General features: G+C 39.2%; 1 protein-coding gene across 3 annotated transcripts in view; it reads left to right on the top strand.

The window, feature by feature from the left end:
• The window catches only part of rgs6 (regulator of G protein signaling 6), a 100,365-nt gene that overhangs the window by 72,123 nt on the left and 5,641 nt on the right, over window positions 1–22,601 (top strand). For all 3 annotated transcript variants that reach the window (XM_085247489.1, XM_085247488.1, XM_085247490.1), the window contains exons 3-14: window positions 8,167–8,263; window positions 10,770–10,820; window positions 11,629–11,735; window positions 13,846–13,897; window positions 15,178–15,242; window positions 15,490–15,566; window positions 16,501–16,582; window positions 16,700–16,774; window positions 17,009–17,110; window positions 17,517–17,578; window positions 19,563–19,673; window positions 22,097–22,222. In XM_085247489.1, the coding sequence (XP_085103615.1) occupies window positions 8,167–8,263; window positions 10,770–10,820; window positions 11,629–11,735; window positions 13,846–13,897; window positions 15,178–15,242; window positions 15,490–15,566; window positions 16,501–16,582; window positions 16,700–16,774; window positions 17,009–17,110; window positions 17,517–17,578; window positions 19,563–19,673; window positions 22,097–22,222 (1,007 nt within the window). The remainder of the gene's footprint in view (window positions 1–8,166; window positions 8,264–10,769; window positions 10,821–11,628; window positions 11,736–13,845; window positions 13,898–15,177; window positions 15,243–15,489; window positions 15,567–16,500; window positions 16,583–16,699; window positions 16,775–17,008; window positions 17,111–17,516; window positions 17,579–19,562; window positions 19,674–22,096; window positions 22,223–22,601) is intronic.

Below are 22,601 nucleotides of genomic sequence, written 5' to 3'. Positions count from 1 at the left end.
TACTTTGAATTGCTGTTAGGAACATAACATGTGTCAACCACCCATAACGGCATGCTACAAGGGATGAATTATAAAAACAGCTGCTTTTCATAATATTTCTTTATAGTGAGATATTAAATGTTGAGTTTGCGGATAAACTTTCTAATATACAGACTATACTGGCTGGCTCTGTGTCACATTCTGGCTGGCAGACTGTGGGGACATGACTCCCGTGTGTGTGCTCAGGTGTGACAGGAACTTCAGGTGTGGCCAGTCCTCCCACAGGGCCACACCCATCAGGCCTGCAGGTGGCTGTGCTCCATCCTCCAGCCACACCCGCAGACACACACACACGTACACACCCACACCCTGCCTATACATATAATGAGTGGAACACAGAATAACACAGCATTGTGCAGAAAAACACACACATCACCAAATAATAACGATAATAATAATAATAACAATCAGTCAAAAAAACAGTCAAAACTGCTCACGGACCCCCGAGTCCTCCAGAGCCGGGTCCGTGACACTCTGACTTTTGCATGATGAATTACTTCACGCGTTTTGTGTCAAATTGGGGACAAATGTCTGACATAAACATGCTATATGAAGCATATATGCATGACATTAAGCCAAAAAGCAGACTAAGTTACTATGACTATCATAAAAACCAGAAATTGAAGAAACTGCTTGCTAGGCTGCTGGTGACAGTCTTGAACACATGTAAATTGAGCCTTTTTTGTTGCATTGCCAACATGATTCTTGAGTCCATTGCACTGTGTTGAATATTTTAAGCTCATAGTCTATTATGCTGCATTTTTTGACAAATTGTATCTGCTCGCGCGGCTCTCGGTAAGCGCTTTCACAGAATCTCTAATCCCTTTTTTCCTGTGCTTGGCTCTTGACTTTCTTTCCGAGTTTCTTGTCAGTATGCAAGTGCCACTCAAAGCACAGAGGAATGTGTTGCAATCAGTTGATTGTGAATGGTCTTAGGAAGGTAATATGCAATCTACTGAAGTAGATCCGGAAGGAGCCAAATCAGCCAATGGTCTCCTGTTCATACTATGTTTGCCTCCCCGAAAATTCAAATTAATAAATTCATGGCATTCAATCCTCCCAAGGTACATTTAGGTTTGATTGGTGTTAGTACATGAGTTACAAAAATAACTCATGAGCCCTAGAATGGATGAAAATAGTCTTACAGTACTAAAGGAACTGTAAATAATCTGTCTGGAAAGATCAAGATGAGTGAGACCATTAAATGATCAAAACTGCAGTCAAACAAACAGCGAGGCTATTCAACTCAAGATTGTTGACTTGAAGTCATCTATCTGCTTGTTGTCCAGCTGGCCTTCAGCCAGGCTGTTATCAATCTAGCAGCATGTTAACTTTCACTGTGGGGATGGCTTGGGAACTGCACGGTTCAGAGGAGGTAATTTTCTTTCTTTTCTCTCAAAATGTGTTGCCCAGGTATCACTGCACAAAAATTCCCATTCTTCAAGTCTGTGGCTGACATTTTCTCTCTCAGCAGGATGTATCCCTGCTCCATTATAACCATAGTAATGGCCTTGTCAGTCTTCTCTCCCACGTAATTCGCTTTTTGCTATGAAAGGATAATTGCAGCTGTTTCAGGGACAGGAATTCAAAAGGGGGCTATTTTACAATAAAATGTACTTTGTGTTAGCCTCCTCTGCGTGTTTAGGTGTGCATGCCAGGTTGTTGAGCTTTGAATTATTGTGCCCTCGTCCTGACTCATGCTTCAGCCCGTTTGCATTTGGGGGAAAAAAAGAAACTCTTGAGTAAATAATTTTACCATCATTAGTCACAGTGCTGGAGGTTAAATAAATGTTCTCAACTGATAACTGGTTTTATGATGCAACGACCAATGAAATAGTCTGTATGGTTGTATCATTGAGGGAGAAATTCTAGGTGTGCAGTACCTTTCTTTTACCTTGTGTTGGATGGATGGATAGGTAGCATGTCTGTTATGCAACTAATGCTTCACAATACCTGCTGAAATAAGTTAATTTGGAAAGAAAAGTGTAGAAATATGTTTTGTACTTTTTTATACAGATATATTATGTTCATGTTTATGTGCTTTTCCATCTAGCGCACATGTGTCAAAGTCAAGGTCTGCGGGCCACATCCGGCCCGGCGTACATTTATATCCGGCCCGAGATCATTTTATATAGATGTACTATTATTGTTATGCATGGCCCGGCGATATGAGGCGCTAATAATATACAAACTACAGATCCCATAATGCAGCGCTGCAGCCTCCTTGCTGAATGCTAGGCTAACTGGGAACATTCCCGCTTCAATCAAGTCAAACTTCTGTTTGAAGCTAGCCGCTCACAATGGTGGAGAGACAAGTTGATTCTGAAAGCAGAGCCAGTTGTGTGAAAGAAGCAAAAACTTTATTGCATAATATCTTGCTGTGGATGAAAGTACAGACATGATGGACATTGCACAGCTGACCATCTTCATCCGTGGAGAGGAAATACTGAACATTAAATCGATGCACGGGACAGCGACAGGAAAATACATTTTTAAAACGTATGTCAAAGTGTAACCGACATGAAACTGCCCTGGGACAAACTTGTTGGACTTACAACAGATAGTCACCGTAACGCAAACCGTAAACTTTATCTGAGCTAAACGTTTAAATCACCGTCAATTTCAGTCTTTTTTTTATTTTTAATTTTTATTAGTTTTCTTATTTATACAACATATACAACAAATTCAATTTAATCACCATGAGGGGGAAAGCAAAACCAAACCGAGCAACAACATAAGAGACAAACGGACCAAAACAAGACCAAACAAAACACAAGAACAAACAAACCAAGAAATACAATGACATTATACAAAATCGGGCCTCCCATTTTGTACATATTTCAACCATTTCAACCAATATTCATCAAATGCGTCCGCCTGGCATTTTAGCCTAAAAGTTATTCTTTCCATAACAAAAATATTATATATCACATCAATCCATTCATCTATGGTAGGAATATCCTCTTTAATCCAAAGGCGAGTTATGGCCTTTTTGCAAGCTACCGACAGCACACTGAACAAATATTTATCCGGTTTGCATAGATTAAGACTCTCTAGGTTGCCTAGGTACAATAATGCAAAATGAAATTGTATTTTCTTTTGAAAGATTGTTTCCATGACCTTATGTGTTTCCTTCCAAAATGGAACCACACGGGGACATTCCCAAAAAATGTGAAAATGATTTGCTGTTGCATGTCCACAATGCCTCCAGCATGTTGTATTCTGAGAATAATTGAATTTTTGGGCTGGGGTAATAAAATAACGAATTACGTTCTTCCAGCTGAATTCCCTCCACGAGGGGGAGCTTGTTACTGACCACTGCTGCCTACAAATCCCATCCCATTCCTCTCCTGTTAAGAATAGATTGCTCTCTGTTTCCCATCTTCCTTTAACATATCTTGTATCATGACCCTGTAGATTGATCAGTGAACAATATAATTTGGAAAATTTTTTTTGATAGGGTCCATCTCTATACGCGTTCTCGAATATATTTATAATCTCTTCATTCCCAGTTGATAACTGAGAATTTTTTAGCTTTTTATTCAGGAAGTCCCTCAGTTGCAAATATCTAAAAAGATCTGGATTTTGCAACCCAAACTTTTTCTTAAGGTCTTGGAAACTCATCACTTTTCCATTTTTCAACAAGGTACTGTATGTGGTGAGACCTTTATTTGCCCATGTTTTGAATGTCGAGTCGAACTTACTAGGCAAAAATTCTGGGTCATATGCAAACCATTTAAGGAAACCGGCCCTCTGGTTTAAATGGTACTTTTTAAGTACTCTTCCCCATATTTTTATTGAACTTACTATCCAAGGGTTGCCCGGGTCTCCCAGGAGTCGTAACTCTGACGGATCTCCTATCAGTGCCCCGACAGGAAAATTACCTCCCAAGGACAATTCCACTTCCTTCCATGTGGGAAATAGATTCAGAGTTTGCCGACATTCCTCATCATACAGAGGTCCGTTGGCTGAGTTGGGGAAAAGTTCTCAATAGAGTTTTTGAGCTCAGCAAGGAAATCTGTCAGTACATGGACATGGCATGTATGATGCGGTGAAGGCATTTCAAGTGAAGCTGTCACAAATGCACCAGTGCAACCTGCCTCACTTGAACCAAGTCAGCGGACTTTGCTGAACTGCACCTGTGCAGATTCAGATGGAGCTGCCGTGTAATGGGACACTCAGGGCAAAGTACGACACTGAATGGCCCGCACAGTTTATTAGTTCCATTCCTGCAGCAATGCCCAGCTCCGTCTACATGCGGCTCCAACCTTGTGTATGCTTTCATTTATTTTTTCTGGGGTTTTTGGCAGCATGTTGATATTTCTAACTTGCATAATTTTGACAGGATATATTTTTATGTGGAGCAAAATATTTATAGTTAAAGTTTATTTTTTTAAGTTGATTTAATCTGGAATAATATTCCTGTCTGTTTTCCTTCATATTTGTGTTTAAAAAACATTGTTTTAGTGTGTTCGATAAATCTTTATCTTGTTTGGCCCGTGACCTAAAGTGTGCCTTGAGTTTTGGCCCCCTCTGCAATTGAGTTTGACACCCCTCTAGCGTAACAGTCAGGTAAGTACGATACCCAATCAGACAATTAATGGCTTAGTGAGGGACCATGACGATGGCATTTCTGGTAAGTACAAATAGATAGACATTCTTTTTTCTTTCTTTTTTTTTTGCCCAAAGAGATCATTAAACCACAGTCAGTAGCACAGCCCTTTTCTCCCTGTAACCAACCTGTCTGCCAAGATGCCTGCCAGCCCGCTAGCTGGTCCATGCTAAGTGTGTGGTGATAATACTGTAATCAGGCGTGTTAAATAGACCGGCTTGCAATAAGTCTGATGAAATCTGTTCCCGCTGGGCTGCACTACAAGCCAAGACACAAACAAGCAGGCGCATTCATACAGCACACAACCCCAAAACTATATACACATGCACATATGTTTGTATGGACTTGTGAGGATCTACACTGACACAACACATACAGTAATTATAACTACCAATCTAATCAACCAGTAATCTAAACGGAACAGTCATCTTGAACTAATCTAGTTTTAAAATGTTATGTTAGGGCACCAGGATTGTGCTTTAAAAGGAAGTCTTCAGTTATGGGGGTAAAAGATCGCAATGTCATTGCATCAGGGTTCCAGTACAGGGTCTGCAAGAAAAAAACATTAAACCTGGCTTAATGTCATATTGCAAAGTGCTATGACTAACCTGTGGACGTTCCTCTCAATGCAGCAAGTTTCTTCTTCAGTAGTCATAATATTTTTAGCTAAGAGACAGCTGAAAACAAATGATTCACAGGCACAGAAATAGAGAGTTAAATAAGTAATTGTTTGCTTGAGTCCATTAGATATTTGAGTCCATACTTGTGTGATGAGGTGAAGTCTTATTGATCTAAGGCTCGTATTTGAATTTGTATCAAATCTCCAGTTTTTTAATCTGCGGAGTGGACCAAGAGTATTTTGGGGGAATTTTGATGACCAGTTGTTCAAATGCGTTTTTGATTTGCAGCATCTGGCTGCTTCCAAAACTTTCTTTTCCACAGCTGTACTTAAATTCCTATGTTTTGGGCAGCAACCTTTCCTCAGCCATTTCCATTTTCCAGCTCAGAGTCATGGCCTCAGATTTGGGGGAGCTTCACACCTAATGGAGTCTAACTCCATAACCAAAAACTGCAAACCAAACGCTACAGGCAGTAAGTCCAACCACATACAGCAAATCGGTATTAATAATTATGATACTTATGTAACTTATGTAATACAACAGCGACTCAACTTGGTCACGTGTAACGATAAATATTATAAAATACACAGAAAATTGTTTTTTAATGTTCCTCCTTTTTGTTTCAAAAATACCATTTCGTGTTTCATCGTCACAGATATACAAAGTAGTGTTGGGCAATTTTAGATTCAGTGGGTGACAGCTGTTGTAGCATGAAGTAAACGTGTTGTGAATGCCTATTTTCATTAATGGAGCATGAGTAGATTGTTCATGATAGTGGAAGCCATTAAAGTCATTTGAGCAGCTACCTCCACACTATCAACATCTTATTACAATCATATTAGTTGTATTGATTTTGAAGTGTAGCCCGGAGCTCTCTATGTCTTTGCTTTTGGCAGACAGCCAGGATCTATAGAGAGGAACAGGGTGACAGCAGTCTGATGGCCAGAGGCGTAAAAGCAGGAAGCTTGTCAGTTTGAATTTCCAGACTGGTTGGAAGCATCTGTGCTGGAAAGTGAGAAAGATGTGTTTCAGTCATTTCTTTTTTTTTGAATGTTTGCAGGCCCTTCGACGACACAAATACTGCGTTTTCACGTCACCTGTCTACTTGCAACAGGACAGGAGGGTTATGATAGGAGATAGTGGTAAATTTACCTAATTACTTTCAGGTGTAAGCAGCTTAAATGCCTTTCATATAGCATAAACTATAGCTTCTGTTTAGTCTCAGTCACCAGTTTTCTATCTGCCTGTGTTTATCCAGTTAATAGGTGGTGGACTCTAGAAGAGTACAGCATTTTATTTGTATAGCAATCACATTGGGGTATTGTCAATAAAAACAAACCAAAACCAGCTGTGATATTTTTAAAAACTGCTGGTAGTCATGCAGTGGAAAATTGTGTGGCGAAAACAGCACTTTTACCCAGCTGAGTTATTCAAAGAGACACAGAGCAAAGCCAATATGTTGCTTTTGCTCCTTTTGTTCTTATGAAAGGGATGAATTTCTCTTCTCTTGCAGATTTAAAGCCAGCTTTAACCTCTCTCACCCTACGTTTGTATGCTTGCTTGTTTTTAGCAAAATTCTAATGCTTCTAAAGACGGGGGCCATTGAAGAAGTGATTTTATGCATCCACGGGATTCTGCTATTCATACAAGTAAAAAAAGCACACCAGCAAAGCAATGTTGTTAAATTATTTTGGATATTGTGCAATGTTTTTAAAAAAAAAAAAAAGAAATATTGAAAAACTGTGTGGATGAATAGTATGTTCAGTCTTAAACAGACTGTACATTGAGTCTGCATGAGTGTTGTGGAAGTCACCAGCTTTAACCCAGCGTGGGTGGCTCCTAGAACTATACTCCACTGACAGCTGCACATTATAAATATACTCATAAGGGTCGCAAAATTGCACAAACTGAGGACATATTTGCAGTAAAATAAACTATGGGCACTACAGGTAGGAAGTAGAATGTGTTTTTCTCAAAACTGGTGAAATGCACTTCTTTTCTGTAATCACTTTAATTGTCTAGATGTAAAAAGCATATGTGGTTATCTCTGCCTCTCTGCCGTTGCTCTGGGTTCCATTCAGGGTTTATATATAGCTGCCGGGTTGTGCGTTAGTGTGCGATAGCTGTCTCCAAAGCGACCAGCTTCTCACTTCCCACTCCCTGACGCAAACAAAAAAAGCATCTGTGAAGAGAGAGGGGGTGTCAACCTTGCAATCAAAACCAGATAATCAAATACTAATCTGATTACTTAAGTGCAAAGTGGGTGACGTGTTTCGTTTAACATCTGTGCAATTGTAATTAAGGGCCACAGATATGTGCTGTCCTGCTGAACCTCAACTCCTGCTTAGATTAGACTCAGTTATCATGTGACTCAGTCTTGTGGTTAAAACAACATTACAGCGAGAGGTGAAGTGTATAGTTAAACCTATAAAAAGTGAAAAAGGAGAAGAGCTTTTCTTTTTCACGAACTACCTGTGTTTTTTCACTGGTATCAATTTCCATGAAGCATTTATAAACAGTTGAATTTTAAAGTCAATGTAATTAACTGGTTTGTTAGACCATATAATGAATGATATCATTTTTCTTTCTTTCAAGACATATTTTATTCTACAGTAGAAATTGTAGCAGCATCTTTGCAGCTAACGATAGTCTTGTCTTCATAAATTGAAGAGAAGTGAGCTGATCCTGCATTTTCTTTGTGATGGCATAGATATGAATCATAGCGCTTGCCATTGTCTTGGTTTGAAGTAATGCAGCACTTCAACTTAAAGATTAACTGTTTAAATATCTTAAGAAAAATCCAAATAAAGTACATTTAACTAATACTTGTCTCACATGGATAAAAGTTTCTGTTTGTTCAAACTTTTAAACTCTGTCTTCTGCCTTATTCTACAGATTGAAGACATTATCACTCGCATCCAGGACGAGACGGACGGTGTACCCATCAGAACTGTCAAAAGTTTCATGACGAAAATCCCCAGTGTCGTTACGGGTAAGAAATCAAAAGAGACAGATGTCAAGCAAAAAGTGACCTAACCTGCACTGTACAAACATTAACTATAGAAGTGCATCACTGATGGACATTAAGTGCCCAGAGAACAAAATGAGACGATGGAAAATGCTGATGTCTGTTGGGCCTCTTGTTTTAGTGAGGCTGAAAAATGACAGTTCAATCAGCTATTCCAGGATAATTTAATCAACGTACTTTAATTTGATATTTTGAGATATTTACTTATTCAGCTTCTTTTTAAGGTTGTATGTGAAGAATTATTCCTGAAAAAAGGAAATATGGAAATATTAACAATCTGGGTAGACTTTATAAAAAGGTAAACTGTCTGTTAATTGCAGACTTATGATACACTATACACATAGGTATGAGCAGGATATCAATTTCCTGCCTGTCATCTAGACAGAGCATTAGTTTATTTCACAACACAAGGGTAGGCATCCAAAAAAATCCATCTTGCAAGGTATTTTGTGAAACACTATACAGTACATCCTAGCTCTCCAGCTTGGTCCCACATTTGTATTCAAATAATCATCTGCTTGGTGGCTGCATTTCAGTCTGTTGAGGCACAGAAAAGCTGAATAGCTTTAGGTAAAAGTGGGAAGACAACATATGATTAAACGTTTGAAAAAGTGTGTAAGTGCATAAACAGAATGACTAATGCTGTCCTACTATCAAGGTGCCCTTAAGTGAAGCAGTCAACCCCTGACTTCTCCCGTAGAGCTGCGACTGTGGGGATCTGTGCGTCAAGCTGTCCAACAACAGAATAAACTTTGAATTTAAATGAAGTAAAAACAACAAAAGAAAACATTATTTGTTAGTTGAACCTGATGGGTAGGGATGAATGTTAGCCCCCTTGCCAGCTGGCTGTAATCACTTTCACTGACAGCATAAATCATTCCAACAGGCTGGTGCTGCAGTGGGAGGCTTTCACAGCAAACGAATGAAACAAATGATGAAAACAAAAACATAGACTATTAACACCCCCACCCCCCACCACCACTACCCCAGTCTTTGCATTAATGGAAGATGCATACCCAATATGCAATAAGCAGAGCATATCAATAAACATAATTACCCCAGCGGCTAATGGATATGCAGAACAGTATCTCTCAAATGTTTGCAGCTGAGTGCTGAAGGCTAAGAAACTAATAACTGATGAAGAAATTAAACATCACCTCACTAAGGAAAGTAGAAGATATTCTAATTCCACTCTAATAGAGTTTTAAAGTCTCTAAATATTGATCTTTTGAGGTATGGGATCACATTTAAAATCTTTTATATTTATATTCAAACGAATACCACTGTTTTGGGTGAAATAGTTGAAACATTTGAGATTTTGTTTTCTGTTAGAGGGAAAAATACTGATAAGCTAACCTAGTTTTTAGCATGCAGAAAGCCTTTGATTATGCATTATGTCTTATGTCTTTTATTATCATCATTCTATTACCTTTAGGTTTTGTCTTGGAAGTGTAAATTGGGGCACTTGTGTATTTACACTCATTGGCCACTTTGTTAGTTACACCTGTTCAGTGCATTTAGGCATGTAGGTTGGAGGTTCAAACCGAGCATCCAAATAGGGAAGAAAGATTATTTAAGTGGCCTTGAACATGGTGGTTGGTGTCAGATGGGCTGCTCTGATTATTTTGGAAACTGATTTACTGGGATTTCCCCATCCAAACATCTAGTTTTATATTGAGTGGTCCAAACCTAAGAATGGTCAGATTGCTTCAAGCTGACATAAAGGCAGCCATAACTCAAATAACCACTTTTTCCATGACCAGCGTATGAAGCAGATGAGCTACAGCAGCAGAAGACCATACTGAATGGCACTACTGCCAGCTAAAAACAGGAAATTGAGGCTACAATTGATGCAGGGTTTGACAACAGAAGATGAAAGAAATGTTGCCTGATCTGATATTTTTTTGGCTCACTATGGTCCATTACTACCAAGCGAGCATTGCATTGTTGCTGTTAACATCCATCCCTGTATTTCCACACAGTACCCATGTTCTTTCAGTTGGATAATATACCATAGTACAAAGCTCAAATCTCTCAAACTGGTTTCTTGGTCATGGTTAACATTACATTTTACTTAAATGGCCTACAGTTGCCAATTCTCTATCTAAAAGATCTGGATGTGTAGCTGACAAATCTGCAGAAATTGCAAAATGTTATCATGACTTTATTGGACCACGATCTCTGAGGAATGTTTCCCACACCTTGTTACATCTATGGCACTAAAAATCAAGGCAGTTCTGAAGGTGAAAGCCACTCCAACCAGTTACTAGCAAGGGGTAACTACTAAAATGACTGTTGAGTGTATATTTTGCCCCAACAATGGAAGCCCCCTTGTTTTGTTTTTTGTGTCCTTCTATCCTGCCCCCCCGGGCTGCTGTATGTTTAATCCCAAATCTATATCTTTCAGTACATTATTGTAAACACACCATGTATCGCAGCTATTTATCTATCCTCATCTGATCTGATACAGGTGCAGATATTGTACAGTGGCTGATGAAGAATCTGTCCATTGAGGATCCAGGTATGTTTTTAAAATGGGAAAGCAGAGTGTACTCTGCTGAATGATTTCTAAATGCCACAACCTCCCATGATAGCAGAACAGCAGGATTTATTTATAAAAAGCATGCACGCTATATAATAAGAAATACAGGGGTGTGTCTATCTTTATGATAGGTTTTTGAACAATTGCCTGCAATAAATGCTTACAATGAAGAGATGTTTATAGTGAGCAGGTGCATTGTTGTTCAGAAGACCTAACTACAAAAACTTGGCAATTATCTGTAGAAAACATTTACAAGTTAATACTATAGAGAAAACATACCAAACAGGAAAAGAGGCAACTAGATTGTTTTTTTAACAAACAGAATTTGTTTTATATTTGTTGTTTCGTTGGCCTGACCTAAAGCCTGGTGGTGGGAGAGCAGTGTTTATTGTTGGTACAATAGCCCACGGCCTGGACAGTGAATCAGTCACTGAGTCATCCATGTACATCCCAACCACCTCTGATTCCCATAGTCCTAGCAGAAAGCCACTTTAAACAGACAAACAAACAAAAACAAAGGTTCAACAAGCTGTGTTGATATATTTGCATTTCTTAAAATGCTCCACTTCAAAAAATATTCCAGGGATGGTATACTTGGCAGGTGATTCATAGTTTTGTATTAATGTAATGTTACAAAATATCAGTTCCATGACTGTCATATTTGATCTCATTGTCTAGATGTTGTTTCAACCAACTTAATTCTATCCATACTGCAATGTAAATACTGTCTGCAATGCTGAGGAATCTACTGTAATCTATTTATCTCTTTATTCTGCTCCTTTTACAGCTGAGGCGATGCACATTGGGAGTTTAATTGCAGCTCAGGGGTACTTTTTCCCAATCTCAGACCATGTCCTTACCCTGAAAGACGATGGAACTTTCTACCGCTTCCAGGTGAGCGGACACACCAAGTGGTTAAAAACACAGAGAAGGCTATAGGAGGTATGGCCACATTTAATTATTAGCAAACTCAAGATTTATACCTGATGTGAAGCTTAATGAGAAACGTGACAATCAGCATTTAGATACTTCATGGTTAATTAGGTTAGTGTCTTGTTTTGATAAATATCGTAAAATTATTTTCTGTATAGACGGGTGAAAAATTCAAGTGAGTAAGTAAGGGATTGAACCACTACATGAAACTGGATAGCTAATGATTACCTGAAACTCTGAATTTACAGAAAATGTTAAATTTTTGTGAAACATGTATCGTCCGATAATGATACAGTTATCGGACGATAGATGTTTTATATCGGGATATGAGGTTTTGGTCATATTGCACAGCCCTACATAGCCCCTGGGATCCCTGGGTCGCGCAAACCCGTCCACCACAATAAGGTAGCGACTCGCGGAGGAGGACCCGGGGCAAACCCAGGACACACTGGAGAGATTATATCTCTTGGCTGGCCTGGGAAAGCCTTGGTGTTCCCCCGGACAAGCTGGAGGAGGTGGCTGGGGAGAGGGAGGTCTGGGCTTCTCTGCTTGGGCTGCTGCCCCCACGAACCAGCCCTGGATAAGCGGAAGAAAATGGATGGATGGATGTTACTTTTGATAGCTATTCTTAACATGGTGGAAAAATTGTGGTTGACTCAGCACATTCAGATAGCTTTTGAAATGTAGATATAGTAAGTTTCGAGTACCGGCTCTTTATTGTCAATAGATGAAAATAGTTTTTCTTTAATGTTCCCTTTTATGTTCCCTTTTATGTTCCCTTTTGTGCCAGACATGACTCTCACACTAATGCCTTCTTCATTCTGTGTAATTGTAAGAGATAATAAAAAACCTCCAGCAAGTTTAATCTAGCTGTGGGGTCGCCTACAATATACCAATCAGCCACTGACGATTACTTGCTTCGTTATAGAAGCACTGGGGCCCTGTCCACTACAGTTTCTTCAGTACTATGTTGGGATCCTGTGACCCTATTAAAAATGGATGGTGAGCTGTTAAAATATTCATCAAGAGCTCAGAGGAAGCAGGTCTGGTCCGGGCCAAATAGGCAGCTACCAGAATCTTTACAGGGACATGTAGTGTAGCAGCCCACACTACAATTAGAGACTCATATCAAAGAACAAAAAAAAAATAAAGTAAGGCTGACATTTTGTGCCTCCTTCACTGTTCACAGATAAGGCAGTGGCATTAAGCTTGCATATTAATTATGCCAGACTGAAGTCTCTAATTAAAGAAAGGAAACCATGTTTTCAAATTCCTCATTTGTGAATGCAAAAGCAGCATGTGGTGCGATTAGAATGATTTCTATGTAGCATCTTCTTCCTATACATACTGCAGTTACAGGATTGAATCTCCAGTGAAGCCAGAAGAGCAGTTTAATTAAACCAACAGTGCACATTAGGTTATTTGACCTTGGTTCTCCTCCTTCAAAGTGAAGTGGAATAAAAGAGGGGAGGAGGAGGAGGTCTATTTGCTGTAGCCGAAAGAGCTTCATAAAGATAATCACCACTCATTAGCATTTCCTTTTGGAGGCAAATCAAGTGCAAGATAAAGAGAAACACAGGGCAGAAAAATCACAATTGTGTAATATCTCTTCTCAATGAAAATACTACAGATGGTTTGGACTCGTTTAACAGTTTTACATAGTTTTTTGTCAAATACAGAACCTGTCCTGTCTGTTCTTTGCCTGGCGGCTTATTGTTCTGTTTTCTGACTGTTTACTTCCCAGCTGTCATTCTTTTATTGTTTTCTGCAATACTTTTCCATGAGTAATAGCCCCCTGGGGTGTTGCAGAGGTGTGAAAAGTTTTAGAAGTTGGCTGTTCTGAATCTCTCCTGCCCTGATAATAAAAAATATTTTGATTGGTGAAGCAAGACAATCATGTGCTCCCCTGTGTCTCAGAGGCAAACAGCTATCTTGTAAAGGTCATCATCATCACTCCAGTTTTGTCAAATAGTTTTGACTCATAAATCGTGACCTGGGAGGTTCAGGGAACAATCAGCAGCAATTCAGCATCACTTTTGATTTTCACATTTCTACTTTGTTTTGTCCTCAGGCGCCATATTTCTGGCCGTCCAACTGCTGGGAGCCTGAGAACACAGACTATGGTGAGAAACTTCAAGGAATATCTTGACATTTTGTGGTTTTTGATTGTCCTTTAAGTTTTAAAGAGCAATGCTTTAGTCATAAGATTAATTAAATGGATTAGAAATAGTATACGTGGGTTGGAAACAGTAATATAGCATCACTGCATGGAACGAAACCTGCTAGTGTTATACTGAATTTAAGGTGAAACTAATGCTTTCTGTGGTCCCGGTCTCTAATCTAATTTACAACAGCTGCTTCTGAGGTATTATGTAAAGTGCAAACTACACCTCCAACATTAGCAGGGTATGAATAACCATCAATAATAACTGAGGGATAAGATATGGATCTTATCAATCTACATCTGATCTTGAGGCAAAACCTTTGGAAAAACATGTTTTCTGACTGCCTTTTTATTAGGAGCAGAAAGATTATAACTGGATAATTTATCTAACTTTTGTCTGTCAGCTCAACTCTGAACAAGCTTTATGCAGCAAAAACTAGACTGTGTAGCTTAAAAAGTGATTATAACAAGCAGACACCAATTAAATATCCCACTGTAGGGAATATTAATAAGTAACTAATTGGGGATGCCTGCAGTCAGCTGAGCCTGACCAAGTAACATGGATGAGTGACAAATCGTTTCTTCCACAGAAAACGCTGCATCCAGATAAAGAGAATCAACTTTATGCATTAATTTCAATATGTCATAATATTCTTATTAATTGATGAAAACTACATATTTTCATGTCATAATGTCTCACCAAGACACAGAGTTTTAACCTTTATTTATTTATTTTTATTGAGTTGATATAACCGTGCTATTCTTTTCAATACAGTGTTTCATTTCAAGTCTTGACTATGTAGATTTTTTTCCGATTTTTCTGATCTGAAGAAAGATGAAGCAACCGTAAACAGATGAGAAGGCATAAGCCTGCAATTTATAACTAAAGCTCAACAAACTCCCACTGAGCAAAGCACTGAAGCCCAGTAAGCACTGTACTTTTAGTTGAGGAGGCGAACAGCTGACATGATTAGTCAATCACTGTTCCACTTCCTGCCCTTCATCCTTTCAGACACAGCCACGACTGGAGTTTTTGGTTTGGGAGTTCAGGGACTCTTAAAACTGCCTCATAATCCCAATGGTGGGCAGGCAGCTTGAGAGGGATTGTAGTCCATGTAAAATGGGTGGTGAGGAGAGGAGAGGTGGGTTGCACAGAGAGTGAGAGATGAGCACAGATGAGTGAAAAGGAGGAACAGGGATGTCTCTGTGATTAATTCTTTCTCTCTCTTTCTCCTTCAGCTATTTACCTGTGCAAGCGGACCATGCAGAACAAGACGAGGCTGGAGCTGGCAGATTATGAGGCTGTGAGTGTTGAACTGTTGCTCTAAGCTATTAGTCCAAGTATTGATCAGTGCGTCAAGCTCTGGGACCAAAAAAATACAGCCTCTTAAAGGTCAGACAGGAGTGTGTCTGTGATGGCATGAAATCTAAATTACTTCTTGGAGCAGACTCAAACTTTAAAACTGTCACGTGTATTTAACAGTATTTTTTTTCCCAACTATTGTTTTTCCTTGTTGACTTTTGATAATGTTTCTCTCTCATTTCTAACAGGAGAACCTGGCCAGGCTGCAGAGAGCTTTTGCCAGGAAGTGGGAGTTTATCTACATGCAGGCTGAGGCCCAGGTCAAGTAAGTGTGATCTGTTACCAAGGCAACACATGAAACTGCAGTGCATGCACTGATGTCATTCACACTCAAGGTAAAAGACAAGCAATCATGAGAAGTGAGCATTTGTACGTGTGGTTTTGTGTAAGATTACCACTGTGAGATTAGGATTGACGTGTCTACAGGTGTGTTTCACATCAGATGCTCTTTAAACTAACAAACATAGGCAATACTTACTTGGAACACATGGAAATTCGAAAATGGAAGAAGAGTGGAGACTGTACACACTGCTCCGTTTTCCACCATCCTTTGCCAGCCTTCTTTTGATTATGAATCCACAGTTGCATCAGTCTGAGGGAAAGCTGTAATTTCCAAAATGTTCCCAAGATCTTTGTGAAATAAAGTGAACTGCTATTATTACATTTGCTTCCATGTTTTGGTTCCAGGTATATATGACCAGCATTTCTAATCTGATCATGATTCACGAAACTAGTATTAAAATGTTTTCTAATTTTTCTTCTTCTTCTAAATAAGTAACAATGTGGAAGTCTAGCACATAAACAAACATAATGCACGTTGCCAGGGGTCAAAGACTTTAAATACTAGTATGCAAAGTAGCAATTCCTTAAAATTATTAAGTTAAAAGTTAAAGTCATAACCTATTAAACATTATGAAGATCAACAAATTATACAATTGTTATTCTTATTATTCTTGAAGCCTGTTAGACAATTTTAAATGCTTTTTTAACTCACGGTGAATATTCTTAATTTTTAAATTAATTTCTTTTTGAAAAAAATGAAATGTAGATATCAAAAAACTGGAAGTACTCAAGTACCTGGAATAACACAGAGTTACACAGTATGTGGATGCAGACAGTGTGTATGAAGCTAGAGTACACTGTAGACTGAGTCTGTTCTGAGCCTCATTATTGTTAAAAAACACTGCTCTATTCTGCAGGATTGACAGGAAAAAGGATAAAATTGAAAGGAAGATCCTGGACAGCCAAGAGAGAGCTTTCTGGGATGTCCACAGACCTGTGGTAAGTCTCACATACACACTTCCTGTCTATGTGAGATTATAGCCACCCACCTAATCCGCATTCTCAAATAGTGCTGATGCAATGACATTGTTTTCCTTGGGGTGTTTTTTTCTGCAGCCTGGATGTGTTAACACCACAGAGATGGACATCAGGAAATGTAGACGCATGAAGAATCCTCACAGAGTTAAGAAGGTAAAACCTTAGCTGTCAACTTTGTGACAGGAATCTTTTTAAAGAGATTTTTTAAAATATACCCCATGCAACAAGTTTATTCCTTTTTTTAAAATTTTTTGTAAGTTGTGTTAAAATTCATGTCCCTTGCATTTTTTAAACAACATAACATATCATTTCCCACACTGCAAGAAAATAAGTGTACCTTCTAATACTTACCCACTTCTCCTCTCTCATCATGGTTGAATGGCCCAGTCGGTGTATGGTGTGATAGAGGAGGGAACACAGTCTCAGAGTCCCATACACACTCCTTTACACCACTGCAGGAAAGGCACCAAGGAGGATGTAGAAAAGGAGGTAAAAATCAGTTCAAATGTTGACAAAATTATAAGCCATCATTAGAGAAGATGTCAGTGTTTTGTGCTCTTTCTGCTTTTAACGCCACAAGCACTGGATTTCACAGCCGCAGGCCAATTACAGAGAAGATTGGCAGACATTGTAACGCATTTTGTGCGGTGCCCACCTTGTCAAATCTTTTCAAATCTGCTGGATTGTTTTCTCGCACAAACAGTAATTATGAGAAATGGTAGCACTAACAGTATTGCCGATTGACATAGACACTGCCAGCTGACTCAACAAGCTCCTTTTCATTTATTTCTGTTACAGGTATTTGCTAGCTCTAGTTGAGATCATGCAATCAGATTCAAAAACCTTTATATAAAAAGATTTTTTGGTATAGTTTATTGCTCATTGTCTTTTTCAGATCGTATTCCTGAATACCCAGCTAGATCGTCACTGCATGAAGATGTCCAAAGTTGCTGAAAGGTACAGGAAACTTACTTCACATACACATTTAAAATGGAGCACAGCATCATGTCCAATCTCTATCTTGTCAATCTTGTGAGGCACTCTTTGTCGCTAAGGTACTCCGTTCCCATCTCCTGTACTCTCTGACCATCCATAATCAGACAAAGCTCTGTGCTACTGGCCTACCTTTTACTGTAACTCTCCTAGAGGAGTGGCAGACAGGGGATAATAGGTTTCTTGACACCTTATTTGGACCTGTGGAGGTTTCAGTTTGACATTCAGAGTCCAGAGTGCTGCTTTTGCTGTTTGGGTATGAAGTGGTTCAGTAAGACTGTATTTTGTCCCTGGATTTTCATGCTCAGTGTGACTATTAGATATACAGGTCTAAAGACAATGTGTGTGAATGGGTGGATGACTGGTTGTGTAAAGCGCTTTGGGGTCCTTAGGGACTAGTAAAGCACTATAAAAAATACAGGCCATTTACCATTTGGGCTCAACATGCATTTTCATTACTTTCATTCTCTTGAATTTATCAATATGATGTCACATTTTCAAAATTTGAATAAGTATTGAGCTAATAATACACAATAGGGTCAAGGGTTCTAGAGAGGATGTTTGGGATGTGATGTGAAACTGCACAATTTTCATTTTAAATAATTTTTGTACAATACTCCAGCCCCATAAAGTCTATGCTTTTTCCTTTAACACATTAAGAACAAAACACTGTGTTTTTGTAGTCTTTTAAAAAACTGCTCACTGTACAGTTTCAACCGTCTTGCCCTGTTTAACGATTTGAACTTCAACTGAGAACAAGTCTTTAACTACACTATGTGGACATAAGCACTGGGCCACACACAGCATTATTGTTTTCAGTCCCATTGCCAAAGCTTATAATATCCTTCCAAACATTTGCAAAAGAATGGGTCACTTTCACAGAGTCACTCAATGAATTATCAAGTCAGTTCAAGAAATTCCTTTTAAAATCAACTTTATGTAGTATTATTGCAAAAGGGAAGAGTTTAATTGCAGGTTAGGGTCGCCAAGTGCTGAGGTATTTGGTGTGTAAAAGTCACCAGTGCTCTGCTTCTAAACTTCCCCTGGCATTAACAACAGCACTAAACTGTGCAGGGGAGCTTTGATTTTCATGGCTGGGCAGCTCTTGTAGGTGTCATCCTCAGGTGGACATCAAGTTTCTACTACGTTGTTGCTCATTCAGAGAACTCTGCACAGGAACATCCAAACAAACTCTGGGCTGTCTCTGTCCGTGGTCCTGATACCCTGCTTATCTTGCCCATTGCTGTTACAGAATGTACCGTATATTGTATTGAGCTTCTATAACTTCTGTTGGCCTGGTGTCTATGATTTTTATGGATCCTGGTATCTGGAATTGCATTTATTTGTTAGTCAATTTAAAACTTTCTGGAATCAGCATCAAAAATAAAAGGTCTGGAAACACATAAGTAAATGGAGTTTCTGCAGTTTTTTGTAATTTTTATAATTTTGTTTTTCTTTTTATGTATATAGCTCATATTTTCATGTGTTGTAATATGTAAATCAAAAAATCATATTTAGATATAATGAAGCTTTTGTACCGTAGGGTTAGAAGGATATTACTGCTGTAAAGAGAAGTAGTTGTGTTTTTCCTCGCCTTCGTACAGCTTGAGGTCATGCGTTGGCAGTGCAGCGAAGTTGTAGTACATACATTTGTATGTTATTGGGGATTCTTGCATTATTGTTTAATCTGTGAGAAGGAAAATATTTTCTGCACAGTGTTGCTGTTGTTGTGAAGGACATTCTGCTTCACTCTGTCTCTCACTTACCGTTTGTCTCAGACTACTCAGGACATCAGTTTCTTAATTTTACTGCAGAAAAACATGCGGTTCACTATTAACATTTACCTCAAATCATCAGCATGTCACTGCTGTCTCTAAACATATGATAAGCTAATGCCTCCTTTCCTTTGTCATGTGTGTCCATGTGTGTTGTTGCTGTTGTGTGTCAGTCTGATAGCCTACACTGAGCAGTACTTGGAGTATGACCCATTTGTGACATCACCTGAACCATCCAACCCCTGGACCAGCGATGACCCTACTTTCTGGGATTTGGAGGCTAGGTACGATCACTGTCAGTGGATATGTCAAGATGTCTCTGCGTGCTGTTTTGTTGTTGTTTTCATAATCATGGTATTTTTAGAGGAAACTGTTTGCACTGATTATTTTAAAATAATTAATTTTTCTGTTGTTGGGCTCTGTAACCTATAACCTTCCTTTTTGCCTTTTGGTGTGTAAATCTCAAAACCAATTTCACATGGAGTGCGTGTGAACGCACTCCATGTGCTGCCCTTGATCATATAGTTGCTGACAGCAGGCAAGTCCTGACAAAGTCGTTGAAGAAACGATTGTTGATGATCGGCTTTCATTCCAAAGTATTTCTTTTTGCTACTTATCAGCTTATTTTAACCCTGATTTGCAACTCAAAAATTTAAACGATCTGGATAATCAGAAATTTTACTGCACAATTCTCCTAACTTAAATGCTAAATGGTCTTTGAAAACTCGAAGCACCATCTTACTGCTGTAACAAGCCTCATTCACATACACATAAATACAAGTGCTTTTTCCCGACATTCAAACACACTTTGTTGCATCAGGGGGCAACTTTAGTATCTTGGATAAGTTTGTAAGAATTTTTTTTTGTTTTATATATAAAATAACATTTTAAAATTCCCCTCTCACCCCTGCGGGCGGTCTATCCTTCAAGCTCGGATCCTCTACCAGAGGTGCAGTAACTTAACTGTTCCTAGGACTGCGCTCTTCTAGGGCAGAGTTCTCCGATGTTGTTCCTGAGCAATGTTCCATCTAAGCTGCGCGCGTGCACAATTGCGTACTGCTGGCACAGTCTCTGCGCACAAAAAATCTGCGTTGGGCACAAAAAAAAAAAAAATCGAACCTGACTTGGAATTAAAGTAAATACTTCTGTTTTGCAGTGTTAGTCAGTAAGTGACTGGCTGCTCCCTTATGGGATTAGAACAATGCTTCCTTATCCCCAGTCCAGCCAATAATACGATTCACATTCGTATATACGCAGCTGATCAACATCGTTGACAGGCTATGAAAACCCTCCTTGCTTGGAGCTTCCTTGTCTTGATGTCAGTGGCTTCTATCTCCTGTTTTGGCCATCTTATTAGTTTGGTAGCTCAGTCCCCTCAGTTCTGACCACCTTCATCTCTAGCCCGAATGACATTCCGATGCCATTGCTGCTGGTGTGGATCAGTGGATCGATATCCCGTTCTTGGCATACAACTTGATGAAATCCACAGGAGGATAGCTGACAACTCAATTCCGTATCCATAGTGTGTTCAGACATATGCAGAACAGCAGTGGTCCTCCTCATGTATTGATCCATCTTAGCACACAGTCAGGTCAAGCTTCACCATGATCCTATCTTTCAGGACTCTCGCACTCAAGGAGACGGATACCTGCTTGGGTGGGGGGGTCATGATATCTACCCCCTGACCTGTTGTCCTGGCTCCCTGTTGCCATAACATGTGTGTTGTACCTCGTCAGTCTCTAGCTTTGAGAACAGTCCTTTCTTCTAAATGTTGGAACACTGAGCTACTAGTTGTTTCGCTGTCAATGTGGATGTTGGGTATCGGCATGACTTCATATAGCATGGAGGGTCAAGCCTAAGACCCTTACTGGATACAGACGCCCCAGGTGGGAATCAAACGTGTGACTCACGCTCTAGAGGCGTGTAGCTGCTATACAGGCATGATTTTTTTTCTTGTAAAGCCAAAGTGTGACTGACCGAGTACTGATCAAGCACTAATTGCTTTGGCAGAGAACTTTTGAACTAGTGACGGACATTTACAGATCACTCAGCCCAAATCAAAGAAAACACATATAAGACCGATCAAACAAATGAACTGCCTTGCTACCAAATTATTAAACATAAAGAAAAGTAGTGCTCTCAACAAGGTGCACTATGATTGGAACTGCTGAATACGCAGGAATTCATTAGATCAGACACATGATCACTGTGCCTAATGTAGCTTAATAATTCATCTGAATTGATTAATTGCAGGATAAGAGAACATATTCCCTGCAGAGATTGTAATGATTGGATTTCAGATGAGCACTGTCATAATGTGCAGCTTTTCATAAACCAGTATCACATCCACATCAGACCCTTTCGTGAGTCCCAAAGATCAGGAGGATTTTGCAGTTTTAATGTCTCATCTCTATCTTCATCTTTCCTCTGTTTTCACTTTTTAGATCTGTCCACACTTTCCCAGCTGTAATTAAGTCTCAGACACTAGTTTCATTCTTTATTTTTTTAAGGACATTGTAACTATTGTCAAAAACATATTGAAAGTAGAGTTTTGTGAATACTACAGATTTTTCAGCTTAATTTGAGGGGAACACAAATATATTGCACTGATAATTTTGGAACCACAGATATTTTTATAGAGGGGCTGCAATATACATATATACATATATAACAATAAACTGCCAATCCCTATCTCCATCTTTCCTAGTAAGGAGCCCAGTCAGCAGAGGGTGAAGAAGTGGGGCTTCTCTTTGGAGGACGCCTTGAAAGATCCAGCAGGGCAGGAGCTTTTCCTCAAGTTTCTAGAATCAGAGTTTAGCTCAGAGAATCTCAGGTGAGCAAAATATATTTCAGTCATCACTGTTGTATGTTGAAGTGATATTTTCCTGCTCTTTTTAACCATGCTGTACTAATGAAGAAAGGCAAGTAGTGCACAAGCACAGATTTTGTGGTGAATTTTTAAAGGCAGCTTATTCTGCATTATAACAAATCCTCTGTGCTTCATAGGATAACATTTAAGACATTCAGTTGGACATTTGTGCAGCTCCCCTTTAACAACGTGAGGAGAGTATAAGAGTTGATCAAAAGCTTTCACTTCCATGAAAATAGGCAGAAATTATTTCTTCTTGGCAACCTCATTGTTCCAACCTACCATTTCAACCCACTTGGAACATGGAAGAGCAATCAAGTGAAGGTTTGCCAGTTTTTAGATA

This window comes from Mchenga conophoros, linkage group LG15 (genome assembly GCF_057382185.1).
Source record: "Mchenga conophoros isolate Kocher_MC1m ecotype Shallow Benthic linkage group LG15, M_conophoros_male_GT1.1, whole genome shotgun sequence".
Taxonomy (NCBI): domain Eukaryota; kingdom Metazoa; phylum Chordata; class Actinopteri; order Cichliformes; family Cichlidae; genus Mchenga; species Mchenga conophoros.
The sequence above is the reverse complement of the archived record's forward strand: the minus strand, read 5'-3'. Positions and strand labels throughout refer to the sequence as shown.